Source organism: Mesoplodon densirostris, chromosome 15 (assembly GCF_025265405.1).
Source record: "Mesoplodon densirostris isolate mMesDen1 chromosome 15, mMesDen1 primary haplotype, whole genome shotgun sequence".
Classification (NCBI taxonomy): domain Eukaryota; kingdom Metazoa; phylum Chordata; class Mammalia; order Artiodactyla; family Ziphiidae; genus Mesoplodon; species Mesoplodon densirostris.
Window position 1 is genome coordinate 5,980,689 of NC_082675.1, and position 17,878 is coordinate 5,998,566.

General features: G+C 61.5%; 1 protein-coding gene across 25 annotated transcripts in view; it reads left to right on the top strand.

Moving 5' to 3' along the window:
* Positions 1-12,320, top strand: part of NCOR2 (nuclear receptor corepressor 2) — a 225,059-nt gene extending 212,739 nt beyond the window's left edge. For 13 of the 25 annotated variants that reach the window (XM_060118201.1, XM_060118204.1, XM_060118197.1 and 10 more), the window contains 10 exons: positions 254-795; positions 1,985-2,134; positions 2,369-2,514; positions 3,015-3,208; positions 4,074-4,223; positions 4,858-5,006; positions 5,755-5,808; positions 9,083-9,169; positions 10,372-10,551; positions 11,164-12,320. In XM_060118201.1, coding sequence (XP_059974184.1) covers positions 254-795; positions 1,985-2,134; positions 2,369-2,514; positions 3,015-3,208; positions 4,074-4,223; positions 4,858-5,006; positions 5,755-5,808; positions 9,083-9,169; positions 10,372-10,551; positions 11,164-11,345 — 1,834 coding nt within the window. In that variant the 3' untranslated portion in view covers positions 11,346-12,320. The remainder of the gene's footprint in view (positions 1-253; positions 796-1,984; positions 2,135-2,368; positions 2,515-3,014; positions 3,209-4,073; positions 4,224-4,857; positions 5,007-5,754; positions 5,809-9,082; positions 9,170-10,371; positions 10,552-11,163) is intronic. The other 12 variants (XM_060118207.1, XM_060118213.1, XM_060118211.1 and 9 more) reach the window with 3 other exon arrangements.
* The last annotated feature ends 5,558 nt before the right edge of the window (positions 12,321-17,878 follow it).

Genomic DNA, 17,878 nt, shown 5'->3' on the forward strand with positions numbered 1-17,878 from the left:
ATAGTAGGTGCTCCGTAAAAAGCTTTGGGCTGACAAGCTGATGGGCTGGATGGACGACAGGTGGATGGGGTAGGTGAGGCCACGTGGCACGGGGGCTCCCAGGTCACGGTCAGCAGCGTTTATTCTGAGAGCAGTAGGGAGAGAGGGAGCTCTTCCGGGCAGGGGTGACTCCGCAGGGTGTCAAAGTGAGGGAGTGACCCTGCCTCGGCCTCACAGTCCCGCAGCTGCTGACCCTCCCTCTCTCCTCCCCCAGGTCCACCTCCACCTCCTCGCCTGTCCGCCCGGCCGCCACATTCCCACCTGCCACCCACTGCCCGCTGGGTGGCACCCTCGACGGGGTCTACCCCACCCTCCTGGAGCCTGTCTTGCTGCCTAAGGAGGCCCCGCGGGTCACCCGGCCCGAGCGGCCCCGAGCGGACGCCGGCCACACCTTCCTCGCCAAGCCCCCAGCCCGTGCAGGGCTGGAGCCCGCATCCTCCCCCGGCAAGGGCTCCGAGCCCCGGCCCCTGGCGCCGCCTGGCTCCGGCCACGCAGCCATCACCCGCGCCCCGGCGAAGGGCCTCACGCCCCACCACGCCAGCCCGGACCAGCCAGCGCCGCCCGCCTCGGCCTCGGACCTGCACCGGGAAAAGACTCAAAGTAAACCCTTTTCCATCCAGGAATTGGAACTCCGTTCTCTGGGTAAGACCACCCTGACAGCGGCCACCTTCATAGACGCGATAATCATGCGTCAAATTGCTCACGATAAAGGGCCGCGAGAAGGAGGTTCGCTGGCCAACGACTCCCCTCGCGATGGTAAGACTTCTGGCCCCGCCGCCCACCCGCTCCGTCTTGTGGCCTAAAGATATTTTCAGATCTCTGCTTTTTATTTTTCCCCCATTTTTCGTTGGTTTTGGTATTTTGTTTTGAAAGTCGTCTTCGTCGATTGCACGCTCTGATGGTTCCTCCAGCCGCGCACACCCCCTCTGAGCGGGGGTGGGGGCAGCCTCATCCTTTGCACATCGTTCTATCATGATTTTTTTGTGTTGTTTTGGATTTTCGCTTTTTTTCCTTTAATGAATGGATCTGTGATTTTGACTTTAGCCGCGCCTCCCATCTCCCCCTTTGCGCCTTTGTCTGGGGAGCGGGGCTGCAGAGGGGCGAGGCCGATGCCTCCCACCCCCCGGCATACGGTGGAGAGAAGACGGGGAGGGGGGGAGCGCCGCCACTCTCCAGGAGGACCTGGGAACCTGCCCCCTGCGTCCTGCCCAGGTCGTGAGGGAGTCTTGGGGGTACCCTGCCCCACGCTCCCCTTGCCAGCCCGCCGGCCAGGAGCCCCGGGGATGAGGGGGGTCCTCCGTGCTGGAGCGGGGCTGTGGCCCGGCGGGGACACTGGGACCTGAGGGTCGCTCCCGCCCCAGCCCTCACCGACCTCACTCCCTCACCGCCTGTCCCGTCCGCTGTCCGCTGCCCCTACACTCCTTTCGCAGAGACTCCTCCTCCCCCATCTCACTGTCCCCGCCCCCCACCCGCCAGCACCACCGGGCTGTGTCTCCGTCCCTTTCCCCACCTGTGCTGCTGTCCAGCTCTCCCTCTGCTTGAATCCCTCCCCGTGCCCCTCCGCCCGCCTGCCTGCCCGTCCTGTTCTCTGCGCTGCTTCTTCGTCCAGCCCTCTCTACGCCCTCTCCCCCTGCAGCCCCCGTCCCTCTGCTTGGATCTCTCCCCGCCCCCCTCCGCCCGCCTGCCTGTGCGTCCTGTTCTCTGCGCTGCGTCTGTGTCCGGCCCTCTCTACGCCCTCTCCCCCTGCAGCCCCCGTCCCTCTTTTCTCACCCTGCCCCCACCCCTGGCCGGCCGGCCAGCAGACCCCACTCTGGCTCTCTCCCTCTCTCTCCCTCCGCGCCAGCTCCCACCCCCGGCCTGGGGGCCCCCGCCAGCTGGGAGGGTAGGCAGGGAGGGACAGCCTGGCCCTGGCGCTGGCCTGACTCGCGGCCTCACCCGGCTTCAGGTTACCACGGCGGCGGCTACAGCCCTGATGGGGTGGAGCCCGTCAGCCCCGTGAGCTCACCCAGCCTGACCCATGACAAGGGGCTCCCCAAGCACCTGGAGGAACTCGACAAGAGCCACCTGGAAGGGGACCTGCGGCACAAGCAGCCAGGTAGGGTCCCCCCTGCCTCTGAGCCCCCTCCCGCCCCCCCCACCGCGTGTGAGACAGGGACCGTTGTCACCCCATCGCACAGGTGGGGAAACTGAGGCACTCAGAGGTGGCGGAATCGGCCTCGCACCACAGCTCAGAGGGCAGAGCCGGGCTCTGAGGGCAGCAGCCCCACCAGGCACACGCCTCGCCCCCCCCCCCCCAGCCACGCCCTGACCTGCCCTGCTCTGCCCGCAGGCCCGGGGAAGCTCAGCGGCGAGGCTGCACACCTCCCACACCTGCGGCCGCTGCCCGAGAGCCAGCCCTCGTCCAGCCCGCTGCTGCAGACCACCCCCGGCGTCAAAGGTCACCAGCGGGTGGTCACGCTGGCACAGCACATCAGTGTAACTACCCCTCCTGTGCCCCCTCCTCGTTGCCTTTGTACCTGGGGTGGGACCCGGCCCCGAGGAAGGGTGGGGGGGAGGGTCCACGCACCATCTGGTGGATAAACTGAGTCCTGGTGAGGTGAGCCAGGGATCCGGGGTTGGTGAGGGCAAGCCATGCCAGGGGTCCCAGAGTCTCAGACTCAGGTGCTATATCCGCCCCCTCATCCAGCTGACGGAGCCTCAGGTGCACGAGCCCAGCCTCGATCCACATCTTACACACGCTGGTCAGGGGAACCCGACCCACCTGGGGGCCCACTTTGAGACTTGGGCCAGTGCCCCCACCCCATGCACTTGGGGACATTGAGGCTGTGTGGGCAGGCCCGAAGCCCCCGGCGAGCCAAGGACCAAGCCCCCGGGTTCTGCCCCCAAAGCTCAGTCCAGCCCTCACCCCGCCTGGAAGGTTCTGGCAAATGGCTGGCGCCTGACCCTGCTCCTGTCCCCTGACCCTCGGCCTGCAGGAGGTCATCACGCAGGACTACACGCGACACCACCCGCAGCAGCTCAGCGCGCCCCTCCCGGCCCCCCTTTACTCCTTCCCTGGAGCCAGCTGCCCCATCCTGGACCTTCGCCGCCCACCCAGCGACCTCTACCTCCCAGCCCCGGACCATGGCGCCCCGGCCCGTGGCTCACCCCACAGTGAAGGGGGCAAGAGGTGAGCGGCGGTGGGAGACGGGTGCCCCTTGCTGGTCACCACCGAGAGGGCTCTGTTAGGTGTCTGCTGCGGGAAGCTTGAGCCCAGTAAAGTGCGAGGCCCACCCGGAGCCATCGCACATATGAGAAACCGAGGTTCAGGAAGACCAGGGAGTTTGCTCAAGGTCACGGCGCAGCTGGACCATAGCTGTTACATACGCCGCACTCGGGGGGTTCCAGGCACCAAGCTGAATACTTCACGCCTGTTAACCAGGGTCCTCACCACAACCTTAGGAAGTGTAGGTATCCCATTTCACAGACGAAGAAACTGAGGCACAGAGCAGTGAATTCACTTGCCTAGAGGGACGCAGCCAGTAAGTGGTGGAGCTGGGATTCGAAGCAGAGCCGTGTGATTTGAGAGCCGCCTCCTAACGGGCACATACACACTTGCACTCCTGGTTATCCCTGGGGGGGGGTCCCTGGTCAGAGAGGAGAGGAACGGGGAGGGACCCCCACTCTGGGATGGAGGAGCCATTCCGAGTGGCGCCCAGAGCTGGGGAGACAGCAGCATGTCTTTGGGGGAACAGTGGGGTCCCTGGCGCTGGGGTGCAGCGGGGGTTCCACAAAGTGCCACCCGCGGGCCAGATCCAGCCCACGGCCTGTTCTTGCATGGTCCATGAGCTAAAGATGAGTTTACGTTTTTAAAGGAGGAGAATATGCAGCAGAGACTACTGAAGTGTTTGCTGTCTGACCCTTTGCAGGAAAAGCGTGCCGACCCCCGGTTTAGAACGAGGCAGGGCTTAGCGGGGAGCGGAGGGAGGGGTGCGCCCCCTGCAAGAGGGAGAGCTCTGAGCTCCGACCACCGCAGAGACCTTCTCTCCATCCAGGTCTCCAGAGCCAAGCAAGACGTCAGCCTTGGGCAGCAGTGAGGATGGTATAGAACCTGTGTCCCCGCCGGAGGGCATGGCAGAGCCCGGGCATCCCCGGAGCACCGTGTACCCGCTGCTGTACCGGCACGGGGAGCAGGTGGAGCCCAGGTACCTGCACGGCAGCCCCTCCCCTTCCTGGGACGCTCAGGACTCGGGCCCTTGCCCACCTGTGGCCTCGATCCACCACTGTGCAGCTGGGGGCTTGGCAAGGGCTTTGGGGTGCAGCCGGGGGCCTTCAGACCCGCTAAACAAGGTCAAAACTTGGTGGACCTCCACGGCAGCTTCCTGAGCCTTGGGCTGGGGTCTCTTAGCTCAGGCCCGGCCCCTGTTGCCGGCCCTTGAGGATCTGAGAAATAAAGAGCTAAGTGTGCTGGACCAAACTGGGGCCCCGGGGAGGGCGGGGGAGGGGGGGAGAGAAAGGGCCCCCTGACCTCAGGGGAAGATGTGGTCTGAGCCCACTTTGGTTCCCGAGGCTCTTTTCTGGGAGTCCGGCTATTGCAGGTAGACAGGCGTGGCCCACCAGGGCAGCCAGGGCTCTGCAGAGACACCCTGAGCCCAAGGATAGGTGGATGACAGAGGGGATTTCGGAAGACATGGGCCCTAAGAGGTGGGGGAAGCAAGCACGAGGTGGGAGAAGCTTCATCCTGAATTTCTAAGGCAGCTCAGGTGGTAAGCACCCCGTCATCAAGGGTGTGCAAGCTCAGCACCAAGTGAACTGACCCGGGGTGTCTGATCCTCGCAGCAGGATGGGCTCCAAATCCCCAGGCAACACCAGCCAGCCGCCGGCCTTCTTCAGCAAGCTGACCGAGAGCAACTCGGCCATGGTCAAATCTAAGAAACAGGAGATCAACAAGAAGCTCAACACCCACAACCGGAACGAGCCAGAATACAGTAAGGGGCCCGCCCTCCCTGGGAGCGGGGCTGCCGGGGGTGGGGGGTTAGCACAGCCGGGTGGACCCACCAGCCACCTCTCCCACTGGCCCGTCACCTCACGTTCAGGGAGCCCGTGTTGTCCGTCTTTTTCCCGTAGGCATTTGCTGGGTTGTCACAGGGGGCACTCGGGGGATATTGGCATGCCCGGGTCTGTTCGTACTGGGCGCCAGAGGTCGGGGCCATGCCCTTACAAGGACCCCGTGTGTACCCCGTGCACGATGTGCCTCACATCTGTGATTTGTTTACCCCACTTACGAGGTTACTGGACGTAAGTCCTAGCTTAGCTGTACCCTCTCGGCACAGCGCCTGGCACATAGCAGATGCTCAAGAGAACACAGGAGTGGGTGAACCAATGAAAGAAAGAACATCACATCCCCGGCCTCAAAAAGCTCATTAGCGCAGGGAGCTTGGGGACCTTGCAGAGGCTTTTCTCTTTCTGGGGCTGGAGTCGCAGCCTTGCAGACAGTCACTGGCCCAGGCTGCTAAGTCCAGAACCTTGCCAAGTGTTGTGCCTGGGCCAGTAGGTCAGCAGCCTCAGCGAGCTGGCTCCAAATGCCGACTCTCAGGCCCTGCCCCAGCCCTGCTAAATCTGTCTGCACTGCGCAAGCTCCCAGGTGGCGCACCTTGCCGAGACCAGACAGGGGACATGGGGGGCAGGTGCTTTCCAGGACCTGTAGGCCTCACCCATCTCGTCATCCCCCTCCAGATATTGGCCAGCCCGGGACGGAGATTTTCAACATGCCCGCCATCACCGGAGCAGGTAACCGGCCACCCCGGGCTGCTCGGCCGACAGCCCGTCCCCTCCCTCCCCCTCCCCCGTCACTGTGCGCCCAGGGAGGTCAAGCTGGGTGTCTGGACCTGGAAGGAGACTTGGGAGTGAGGCCTCGGAGGTCACTGGGCCTCACATCAGCCGTAGCCATGGTGACAGGTGGCCTTTCATAGTTCAAGCGTGTCCCCTCCTCTGCAGTGGGGATGCAGAGGGGACAGACACCTGCCGTGGGGATGCAGACACACACAAAAGGCCGGCGGGGCCTGGCAAGGAGTGTCTATTTGGAGTTCAATTTCAAGGCCTTCTGGTGCATGTAGTTCAGTATCAGAATTACACACAAATACCCGGAACCTGTCTGTTGGGATCTCAGGTGGAGATGTGAGTGCGTGGAGTGGGCCTGTGTGTGCATGTGGTCCACGTGGGCCTTTTTTATAGGTGGAGCATCAGTTTTACTTGAAAATTCCATCCAGGGAGCTGGGGAAACAGTGCAGATGTATTCCAGAGATGAGTGTAAAATTCACACACATTTTTTTTAATATATAAATTTATTGTATTTATTTATTTTTGACTGTTGGGTCTTCGTTGCTGTGCACGGGCTTTCTCTAGTTGCGGTGAGCGGGGACAACTTTTTGTTGCGGTGCGCGGGCTTCTCACTGCGGTGGCTTCTCTTGTTGCAGAGCACAGGCTCTAGGCGCGTGGGCTTCAGTAGTTGCAGCACGCGAGCTCAGTAGTTGTGGCTCGCGGGCTCTAGAGCCTGCGCAGGCTCGGTAGTTGTGGCGCACGGGCTTAGTTGCTCCGCGGCATGTGGGATCTTCCCGGACCAGGGCTCGACCCCATGTCGCCTGCACTGGCAGGCGGATGCTCAACCACCGCGCCGCCAGGGAAGCCCCCACACACATGTTTACACTGCAACTGAAGCCTTCTGTGATGTTGTGGAGCCCGTGGGGTTACACTGTGCATTTCTGCTGCCTCTGTAGAAGGACTGGGACGGGGCTCTGGGGAAGCACCTGGTGTCTGGTGTGAAGCGGCTGAGCCAGAGCAGACAGGGCTGACCCTCCGCCAGAGGCCTGCCCAGTGTGGGGAGGAACGAGGCGTCTTTGGGGGGATGTGCTGACCTTCCCTGAGGGCCGTCACAGCTCTGGGAATGTGGTGAGCAAAAGGCAGCCATTGGATTTTATCAGGGGGCCACGGGGCCTCTAAATGGGGGTCCCAACTGGGGAATGTCCACCCACCCGGAGACTAGACGCTGGGGGCTTGGCTGAGCCTCAGGCAATGGGGAGGAGACAATTCGGTCAAAACAACAAGATGGACAGAAATGAATGTTTTCATGTTTTCATTTCAGAGATGCTCGTACACCGACACAGGTGCGTGTGTGCTGTAGAAATTCACGCGGTACAAGGAACTTGTATATAAATTAGATTCAACGTTTTTTCAAAGCAGTTTAGGCCACACACACAAAATTTCCCCAGACCCCGGTCTCTGCTGCTTAATTAGCTCCTGCTTTAGGACCTGAGACGGTCAGCTTCCTGCCTAGCACTGACAGACCATGGACCCGTGACCTTGGGTGGCAGGTTCAGTAACGTCTGTGATCGTAGGATGCTAACCTACCGAGGAACCATCGTGACCTGTATCCCTCACATCTTTTATTTCCACTTCCCAGTGTCTCAGTTTGTAGGATCATAAATGCTTCTCCCCACTCCCCGCCCCACTCACCCCTGCTGGAAATTTTGCTTTTTCTTGACCGACATGACTTTTTTTTTTTTTTTTCTTTTTGCGGTATGCGGGCCTCTCACTGTTGTGGCCTCCCCCGTTGCGGAGCACAGGCTCCGGACGCGCAGGCTCAGCGGCCATGGCTCACGGGCCCAGCCGCTCCGCGGCATGTGGGATCCCCCCAGACCGGGGCACGAACCTGTGTCCCCTGCATCGGCAGGCGGACTCTCGACCACTGCGCCACCAGGGAGGCCCCGACATGACTTTTTTAAAGTGCTGGTGAAGCATGGCCCAGACACAGCTAAAAACCTGTCAAGGGGTCCTGTGGCTGTGAATGAGTTTGAAACTAAAAGGAAGAAAAGAAAATGAAAACGTAGACGGCAAATAGTCGCTGAAGAGATGTGACTTCAGCTGCTGCCGCGTTGCTCCGAGGCTCCCAGTAACCATCAGTCCGGTTTACAGACGCGTTAGGGGTCAGCGAGACCCGTTATTCGGCCACTTGGTAATCATACAATTGACTTAGAGTGGAAGTTTTAAAATCCATGAAAATTTTGCCCAGTGGCAGGCAGAGAGCTTCGTTGGAGGTTTTTGGAAGCAAAGTCTGGTTTAACAAAAATGCCAAAAAGAGACACATTCCCCAGGGTTTGCAAACGTCCCCAGAATGGTTCACAAGTAAACAAGAGAGGGACAGAAAACCTGGTAAACAGAAAAAGAGGCATAACTGGCGTGACTTTGAAGCGGGTGTCTGGAAGGATTCGTGAGGGACAGTTGTTGATCAGACCACTTTGTGCCGGGTGGCCGGGCCGGGGGCGGCCATGTGATTGTTTCCAGCTCTGCCCTGACCCCCGCACGCACCGTAACTGCATGGCTGCGACCCCCCTCTCCACCGTCCGTCTCTGCACCTCTTTCTCCTTGTGGCTCCCGGGCGGGGAGAGGGGGTGGGAGGAGAGTTAGGCCCAGCTGCGGGGGCAGACAGGGGGCTTGAGGGTCCCAGGCCTCGCAGGCAGGGGCGGCCGGAGGACCGTCTGGTCACCTTCCCTCCATTCCTCCCAGCAGCCCCCGGGAACCAGGGTGGACCCCCCCAACGCCCAGCACTGAGCTCTGGCTTGACTTAGTTTCCCAGCAGCCCTTCCCCCAAATAAGGGGACCCCCTGATCCCGCTCCCCGCTCCTTTTTAAGGCCACTCGATTTTTTTAAAAAAGAAGCAGCCCCAGCTGGGGGTTAGGGATCCAGAAGGGGCTTCTGATTTCCCCGAGGGCAGCGTAGGAATGAGGCTTGGGGGGCGGTCATCTAACCACCCCGAGCCCACCTCTTCCCCCACCGGGAATTCCTGAGGGCTTCCAGGGCCCGAGTCAGAAGGAGCCCTCCGCCCCCATCACCCTGCAGCGGAAACACGGGGGGAAGATAGGGAAATCAAGAATCGTTGCTTTGCCAAAATGTGCTCACTGTGTATTCTTTCTTCTCCTCCCTCTCTCCCTCTCTGCTTCTCTCTCCCTCTCTCCCCCTTGTCCCTCTGGCCCCTGCGGCCCCCTTTGTGTGTGTGTCTCTCTCCCAGGCCTCATGACCTGCAGAAGCCAGGCGGTGCAGGAGCATGCCAGCACCAACATGGGGCTGGAGGCCATTATTAGAAAGGCGCTCATGGGTAAATATGATCAGTGGGAGGAGCACCCGCTCAGCGCCAATGCTTTTAACCCTCTGAATGCCAGTGCCAGCCTGCCCGCTGCTATGCCCGTAACCGCTGCTGACGGACGGAGGGAACACGCGCTCACCTCGCCAGGTCTGCAGGCCTCCTCCACCCCGTCTGTCCCAAGCCGGTGTCATTAATCCTCCCGCCTCCCTCCGCGTTCCTCTGACCAACCCCCCTCCAGCTTTGGAGCTTGTGACTCTATTTTTGTGCGTGTTTGACGTGGTCCTGGAGTTGGGTAACCCCGAGCCGGGCGGACACCCCCAGGTGTCTGCGCGGCCCCGGCCCGCCCTCGCCCGCTGGGCCCGAAGGAGCTGCCGCTTTTCTAAAAACACTCACGCCGCTGCCCGAGCCCTGCCCTGCCTTCCTCCCCGGCTGGACATTCGTCCCGGGATGCCCACGTCCTGGCCCAGCTTGTGTCTCCTTGGGGGAGATCAGGCTGGAGTGAGGACCCACCTTCTCTGTGTGGATCAGGGGGGACCCTTGGGCTCACGGCAGCCAGGCCAGTGGGCCCACTGTCTGCTGCGGCCAGCAGGCATGTTCACGGCTGGCCCTCGGGGCTGATGGGGTGGAGACCAGCATCTGTGTGCCAGATCCAAACTCAGATGAATCAGGGAAACCAGACGGGCTGGCTCGCCCTCTGCCCTGGGTCCCTAATCAACACTCTGCATATCAGAGCAAGGGCCAGGCAGAGAGTTCTGGAGCCATTTTTCTGACCTAGACACTGTGACCCCCAGAAGTTTCTGGACTTAATGAAGGCCCAGGCCTGGCCTCAGGGGCCCTGGCTTCTCTGCAGAGGGCCTGCAGCCTGCCCAGCCCCAGCACAGTCCTGGGGCAGTGGTCAGGGTCAAGCCAGAGGCCTGAGGCTCCGTGCTTGAGGTGTTAGCCCCTGGTGGGTAGGGGGCCTCGGGGCAGCCCGAGGGGGCTTTGCAAGTAGTTCTACTCACTCCCCTAGTAGAAACCCCCTCCAAATCCAGGCTCCTGGCTGGGTCTGGCCATCTGGTCGACCTCCTTGGCTTCCCAGGGGGCTGGGCTGCTGTTCCCCCTCCCTGGGGGGCCTGGGAAGCAGGGGTCCAGGGCCTCACCCACCCACCCCCACCCGTACAGTGGGAGCGCTGTCCTCAGTCCAACTCGGCCCTTTCCCACGTGTCCCCCTGCAGGTGGTGGCGGGAAGGCCAAAGTCTCTGGCAGACCCAGCAGCCGAAAAGCCAAGTCCCCGGCCCCAGGCCTGGCGTCTGGGGACCGGCCACCCTCTGTCTCCTCAGTGCATTCGGAGGGAGACTGCAACCGCCGGACCCCACTCACCAACCGCGTGTGGGAGGACCGGCCCTCGTCCGCAGGTGGGCACCGGGGGCGGGCAGGTGGGGGCGGGCAGGTGGACCCGGCCAGCTGCCCGAGCACCTACTGTGTGCAGAGCGCATGGTCAGGCCTGTTCTGAGACACTCGCCCAGGGCCGTGGCCAGCTGAACTGGGGCTCACAGGTGGTCAGGATGCTTCTCGTAAGGGCCCAGGTGGAGAGAAAGCACGATTTAGAAAGAGGATGCAGGATTCAGGAAGTGACGAGAGAGGCCTGTGGGCAGGGCCGGTCCCACAGGCTTGGGGGGGCCTCAGGGGAGCCCCCGACTCCTCTGTGCGTGCGAGGAGGTCCCTGGGGGAGGTGCGTGATCTCCCGCAGGTCCAAGAGAGCTCTTGGCTGCAGGACAGACGCAGGGGGGCGAGGGCAGGAACAGCGAGGCGGCTCCCGCTGGGCCGGGCAACAGGCTGCCGGGCATGAGTGGCGTGGGAGTGCTGGAAGTGAGGCCAGGCGGGCAGTTTGAGAAAGCTTCCAGGAGATAGGAGGGGTGGGAGGCAGGAGGCCGAGGCCCCAGTTCCCGGGGTGGCGGGTGGGTGGGCCCCTGGGGGCCGCCAGGCTCACCGGGGCCCCCGGGGCTTCTGTCCCGGCCTCTCCGCAGGGTCCACACCGTTTCCCTACAACCCCCTGATCATGCGGCTGCAGGCGGGGGTCATGGCCTCCCCGCCCCCGCCTGGCCTCCCCGCGGGCAGCGGGCCCCTGGCCGGCCCCCATCACGCCTGGGACGAGGAGCCCAAGCCGCTGCTCTGCTCGCAGTACGAGACGCTCTCCGACAGCGAGTGAGGCTCAGAACGGGGTGGGCCGGCGAGCGGCCGGAGCAGCGGGACGAGGAGCGGGCGGCTGCCGACTCCCCCCACCGAGGAAGGAGCCCCTGAGTCTGCCTGTGCGCCCGTCTGTCCGTCCGTCCGTCCAGAGCCGGCATCCTTGCCTGTCTAAAGCCTTAACTACGACTCCCGCCCCGGCTGGCCCTGTGCAGTGACCTTACTCAGGGGATGTTTACCTGGTGCTCGGGAGGGGAGGGGCCGGGGAGGGGGCACGGCAGGCGTGTGGCGGCCACACGCGCACAGCCGGGGCGGCCAGGGACCCAAAGCAGGACGACCACGCACCTCCCACGCCACTGCCTCCCCACCTAACGCATTTGGAACCAAAGTCTAAACTAAGCTGGCAGCCCCCGCACCCGCCCTCCGTCCCCACCCCGCTTAGCACTCTGGACAGACGGACACAGGCCCTGTCCAGGCCCCAGCGCTCTTGTCCCAGTCCCCACGGGCTGCCCCAGCCAACGAGACCGCTGGAAACCAAGTCAGGCCAGATGGGCGGGCGACAGGGCCGGGTGCGGCCTGGGGTGAGCGGCTGCTCCGAGGAACTGGACTGTTTTTTTCATACATCGTTGCCGCAGCGGTGGGAAGGAAAGGCAGGTGTAAATGATATATTGGTTTACAGGGTATATTTTTGATACCTTCAATGAATTAATTCAGATGTTTTAAGCAAGGAAGGACTTACCCAGTATTATTGCTGCTGTGCTTTCGATCTCTGCTTACCGTTCAAGAGGCGTGCGCAGGCCAACAGTCGGCGACCCCATAGTCCGCAGGACCGAGGTGGGGCAGGGGCTGCCAGCTCTCGAGCCCCCCTGCGTCCTCCCTCCCTCCTCTCCTTGGGCAGAATGAATTTGAAGGGGATTCTGTGACCGCCATCTGCGCACGGCGGTGGCGTCCTGTCATTTACACACGTTCTTCTCATTAAAAAGCGAATTATACTCGACTTACAGAGGCTCCTTCTCTATCTTGGCCCCGGCAGCCAGGAGGACAGGCGACTGGGCCGGGGGGGGGGGCGGTGCGGGGGGGAACGGTGGGAGTGTAACCCTGCGGGGGACAAGGGCACATCCCCTGACTCACCAGTCTCTCCCCTCTGCAGGCGAATATTTACGCCCACGGTAAGGATGTCACCGTGCAGACCTTGAACTGTCCCACCCATGGTGAGAGTATTGAATTTTCACACCCACGAGGAGGGTGTCAGATATTCACAGCCATGGTGACGGCATCCAAGAAGGCCATCATCAGCTCTTAACTGTTAAATACTTTAAAAATTATTCCTGCCCACACTATGTTAGGGAACAAACAGACCCTTTGCCGTCACTGCTTTGGATACGCGGCAGAAGAGAGAACAGCCCTCCCTCCCAGCTTGGGTCTTGAGGCAGCTGCCAACTGGCGTCTTGCAGTCTTGGTAGAACGTGTCTCAGACACGAGCTGTGTTCCTTCAGGAGCAGGGCTGGAGCTCCAGAGAGGCTGCGATTCTTCGCCATGGACGTGCCTGCAGCATTGGGGCGGGGCAGGGTGTGGGGAGCAGTGGAGGGGAGAACCGAGACCCACTGGATGCAGAAATTCCCATCCCCTGCCCTACCTGTGAACTGCTGGTCAGCCCGGCACCTCGTCTCCCCAGGGTGTGGACCTGGGCATGCAGAGAGATCTGCGTCCTCAGGGGATTCTGCCCACCCTCCCTGGCGCTCCAAGTTTACCCTGGGAACCTGTGCTGTGAGGCGAAATGAGCAGAGGTCTTTGGAGCCCCGCAGGGCTCAGCTTGGCGCCTGGGCTGTAGTACTGATGCCGACAGGCAGGTGGCAGTGTTGGGCCAGAAAACAGTCTTGTCCTGCTCCGGGCCTCCCTCCGGTCCCGGGTGCAGGCCAGCCCCCACCTGGAATCCAGGATGGGTCAGGTCGTGCTGGCCACACCAGCCACAAGGGGTTGGCCATGCCTGCTGGTGCCACCCAGCATCCCATGGCACTTCCCTCAGCTGTAGTCAGACCAGAGTGTTACGGGGGTGGGAGGGACACAAGTATCAGCCCACAGGCTCATCTCTGCCATCCCCCTGTCTCCATGGCCTCAGAATTGACACCACCTGGCACCCAGTGGCACAGACCCCACACAGTGATGTTTGTGGGGTGTAGGGAGAGCTCACGGCCTCCTGGTGCCTGTGAAGGGTCCACCCTCTCTTCCAACCTCACCCAGAGAGTCCTCAGCAACCCCCCCAGAGGGTTCATCCCACCCCCATCTTGTTTGGTTTTCTTACTGCTCCATCTTAAAATGGAGGCCCCTGCTGGGATCCCATCTCTCTGGAAAACTCCTACACATACTTCAAAACCCAGCTGGGTCATTCTCTCCTCTAAGAACCCATTATCCCTCCCCATCTTCTCTCTCCTCTGGGTCTTTGCTGACACCCTGCAAGCTACTGGACAGAACCCCTCGAGAGCAAAGATCTTGCCTTTCTCTTCCTGACTCTGTTGTTGACTGAGCCCCTAGCAACTGTTGAGCTGAACTGATGCTGTGAGGATCCGATTCCATAGAAAATGAGAACGTGACCTGCAAAGCGCAGGACACTTGCTGGCTAATTTCCCAGCATCTTAGAACACTGTGACATTGGTTAGAGTGCAGATTCCTGGGCCCCACCCAGAGGACAGGAATGATTCTCTAGGTCCAGGGTTGGGGCTGGGAATCTGTGTTTTCATCCAGCGGCCCAGGTGTTTCTGATGCCGGTGACTTGCAGCCCTCACTATGATGGTGAGGGTGGTGCCCCAGGTCAGAGCTAGAACCTGGTCCCTTCACTTCTTTCTGGCCAGGAGTTCTCCAGTAAGGGCACAGGCGGCTCTGCAGAGGGAGTCCCAGCCCACCAACCCGAAGAGCTGCCGCCCACAAGGGGGGCAGGAACGGGTTGGTCCCTACAGCACTAGGGTTGGCTCAGGACAAGCCCACCTCGGGCCAGGTGATACAGACACTGTGACAGCTGGCCTGGAGCAGTCGGGGTGGCTTCCTGGAGGTGGTGGTTCTTGGGGAGGGGAGGGGCTGAGTGGAAAGAACCTGTGTGGGCAAAGGCCGGGAGGTGAAGCCCAGCCAGGGGCACTCAGGAGCCCAGGGTGGCTTAGACAGAAGGCAGTGTGGAGGCCCTGGAATTTCTGAGACGGAACAGTCAATGCCCAGTAAGGCGATTTGCTGGTTTTCTGAAATTGGGTCTTGTTGGCTTGCAAGGGTGCTGGGTGTATTGAGGGAGCAGCAGTCCAGGAGGCTAGTGCAGGGCCAGCATGGGGGTCGGCACGGCAGAGAAGGCCAGGACAGAGCCCCACCGCCTCGGGGAGTGGGGATGGGGCCAGGCCACGTATGAGGCAGGCGAGGGGGGGTGTGCAGCACGCGAGTAAAGACAGACTGTGGAGCCAGCTGCCACGTAATGGCCATGTGACCCTGGCCAAGCCATTTGAACCCTCTGTGCCTCTGTTTCCCCATCTGTAAAATGGGATAATGATACTGCTGTGAGGAGTACCTCAGAGATGGGCTGTGTAGCTCTATAGAGACACAGTTTACTCACCTGTGCAGGAGTCAGTGGAACAAGGCAAGAAAGAAAGAATGGGTTTGCGAGGAAAGGAGAGAGAAGAGAAAAAAACTCCAGGTGGTCCGGCAACGGTGAATCTTATTTGCATATTTACAGGGATAAACTGATTTGATCGCTGGCAGCTGGTGGGAGGGCCCCCTGGTCATTCCACCTTTAGAAGGCCAAGAAGGGCCATCAAAGGAGACGCCTTTGTTTTCATGGCTTCTCCAGGAAGCCGGGAGGGTTTAGCTGTGGCAGCCACGTGACGGGCTGTCCTTCCACCCGACCTCCTCCGGGGTTCAGCCAGGTCACGCTTCCTCATCAGAATGTCTCACCAGCTACCTCACAGGCTCACTGGGAAGATTAAATGCAGAAAATTCTGACAGCAGGGCCAAGCGGTCTGCAGACAGGCAGCGCTCCGTGGACGCGTCGGCCGCCAGGGCTGTGTGTTCTCACCAAGGCTACTCTGGGGAGGAGAGACGAGCCCTTAGACGGACGGACGGGGCACCTGTTTGTGGGCTGGGGGCCGCCGAGCTTGATTGGAGGCCTGCGAGTGTGAATCCAGAGATGAACCCAGAGATTGGCCGGGGTGACAGCACAAGAGGCCGAGCGAGGGGGCTCAGGATGGGTGTTTGGGGCCAGAGCCGGCCCTCGACATTGGGAAGTGTTTCTGCCCCTCTGAGAGAGAGGATGGACACCCTGACCTGCCCCCAGCAGGGTCCCGGCTTGATTGGATGGCAGCCCGAGCTTTACCAGCACGGATTCTCACTGTCCCAGCCGCCAGGCAGGTAAGTCCATGTGCCTCCTTGCAGATACTTAGAGAAGTTAAGCGACAGGCTTTTTCTCCAGCCACCGGGCCCTCCCCGTGTTGGTCTTCCCCTCCCAGGGGGCTTCAGTGAGTGACCTCTGCCCCCCTTGCCCAGTGCATCTGGATCCGGGGAGTGTGGAGGAAGGCAGAGGACAGGAGGGGCTTCTGCAGGCAGCACCCTAAGGCGGGCAGCGGGGTCACTGGCCTCCAGGCTCTTTATTTTGGGGGTGGAAATCCCAAGGGCTGGGACGGGACCTAGATGAAGCTGCCACCTCTTTCTGCCTCTTTCTCCAAGTCCTCTGGGTTCCCGTAGGACAGACAGCTGCTTCAGAGGGAAACCGGGGTACACCTGGGGGCCTGACGGGCCGCAGCCCTTGCACCCCACGTCCTCTTCCTCCCAGGCTGGAGTTCCAAGGTCATCGGGGAAGGCGGAAGCCGTTTGCATGATCAAAGGAGACGGTCTTGTTTGACATGTGCGGCCCGGGTCCTCAGGGTGGTGCCGAGATGGAGTCAGGAGGGTCTGAGGCCTGTCAGGGTGATGCTTGTGAAAGACAAAAGGGACAGGAAGCAGGACCTGGCAGGGACTGAGCCTCGGGCAACTGGTCCCGTCCCACCGCACTCCCGTTGGCGGGGCGCCCGGGAGGAGCCTGGCAGCTGCTGGAAAGCTCTAGTTAGAGGCCATCCGCTAACTGCACGCCTCAGAAGTTGTTTCTTGAAGGGCAATCCCAGAGGCATCTCCAAGGTCACCGGATTCGTTGGCACCGTAATTGCACATGTCAGGAAGCCCAACCCACTTATCTTTCCAAGTGGGGAAATCAGGGTTGTGATTGGAAAGCAAACTGGTGCAGCTGCATTTGCCTGGTGCCCGCGATGCGCCCCCCAGCGTGTGTCTGCACACAGTCCCCTCTCTACACAGGCTGCGCTCTCGGAGTTCCCAAGGCTGTGTTTGCACCCCGCTTGCCCGTACTGAGCGGCCGACGCCTCCAGGTTCTTCCTCTCAGTGACATGACCCTGTCCCTTGGCCCTGCCCTCCTGGCTTTCACCCTGGCCCCGCCCTGTTAGACATCGTTCTCCATTGAGGCAGGATCCCCTGCAAAGGCACCGGCACTCTCCCCCTCAAGGACACTGCCCCGAGAGTCCTCCTCACTCCCAGTCTGGGGCCCCGGAGGCCCCTCCAAGGATGTGGACCCGATGCGCAGAGGGTGTACCAAGGCCGAGGCCACCTGCTTTGCAGAGGCAGCCCGGGCGCTTCTCCGGGGACAGAGCTGGCTTTGGGCGTCCGCAGGTGCCGAGGGCTGGCGTGCGGAGTGCAAAGCACAGGAGCATCCAACGTGCAGATTCCCGGGACCGTCCCCGGAGTCAGACCCAAGTCCCAGCGTGGGCCCTGGGCCTCTGCATTTATTACCTAGCTCCTGGGTGGAGCTGGCGCACTCTGAGGCTGTCTACAGGGATGGGGTGAGGGGCATAGGGCTCCCTCTGAGCCTTCCAAGTGTCTCCCTGCCCCCTGTGGGCAGTGGGGAGGGGCCACAGGCCTATGAAGACCAGTCCCACCCACGGTGGGGTCTGAGGGTCTCAGAAACATGGAAGAGGGAGTCTCTTCGAGTCTGCACATTTTATTAAGATAATCAATCGATTCTTAAGTTATTTCTTTGTTAATCAGAAAGCATCTCTGTGGCGAGAACATGCACAGTCTGAAGATATATAAAAATATATCAGTCACTTCGCCTCTCCTGAACGCTAGCTCCGAGCAGCCCTTCCCTGCAGCGAGGGAGCTAAACCCCGTCCTGGGGGGGATTCCAGAGGAGCGGCGGGGCGGCCTCCACCTGCTGGGTCCAGTCAGGTCTGAAGGCATCTCCACGGCCACGTTGGGGGATTCTGGGGCACTGGTGGCGGGCAGCCCCAGGCCGTGGCCCCAGCACCCACGTATCCTGGCTCTTCCCAGGGAGACAAGGGTCTCCCGTCTTCCTCCCCTGACCTTGCACGTGTGTGGTGAACCCTGCAGCACTGGCCACTGCAGCGTCATCACCGTAGGAACGGGAGGCCTGAGCGAGGGCACTGGACCCCACGGAATCTGAAAGCTGACAGCTGGCCGGGAGCCTCGGGCAGGTGGCAGTGGTCATTTCCAACGGCTTAGACGCCTCCCCTTGGCACCGGG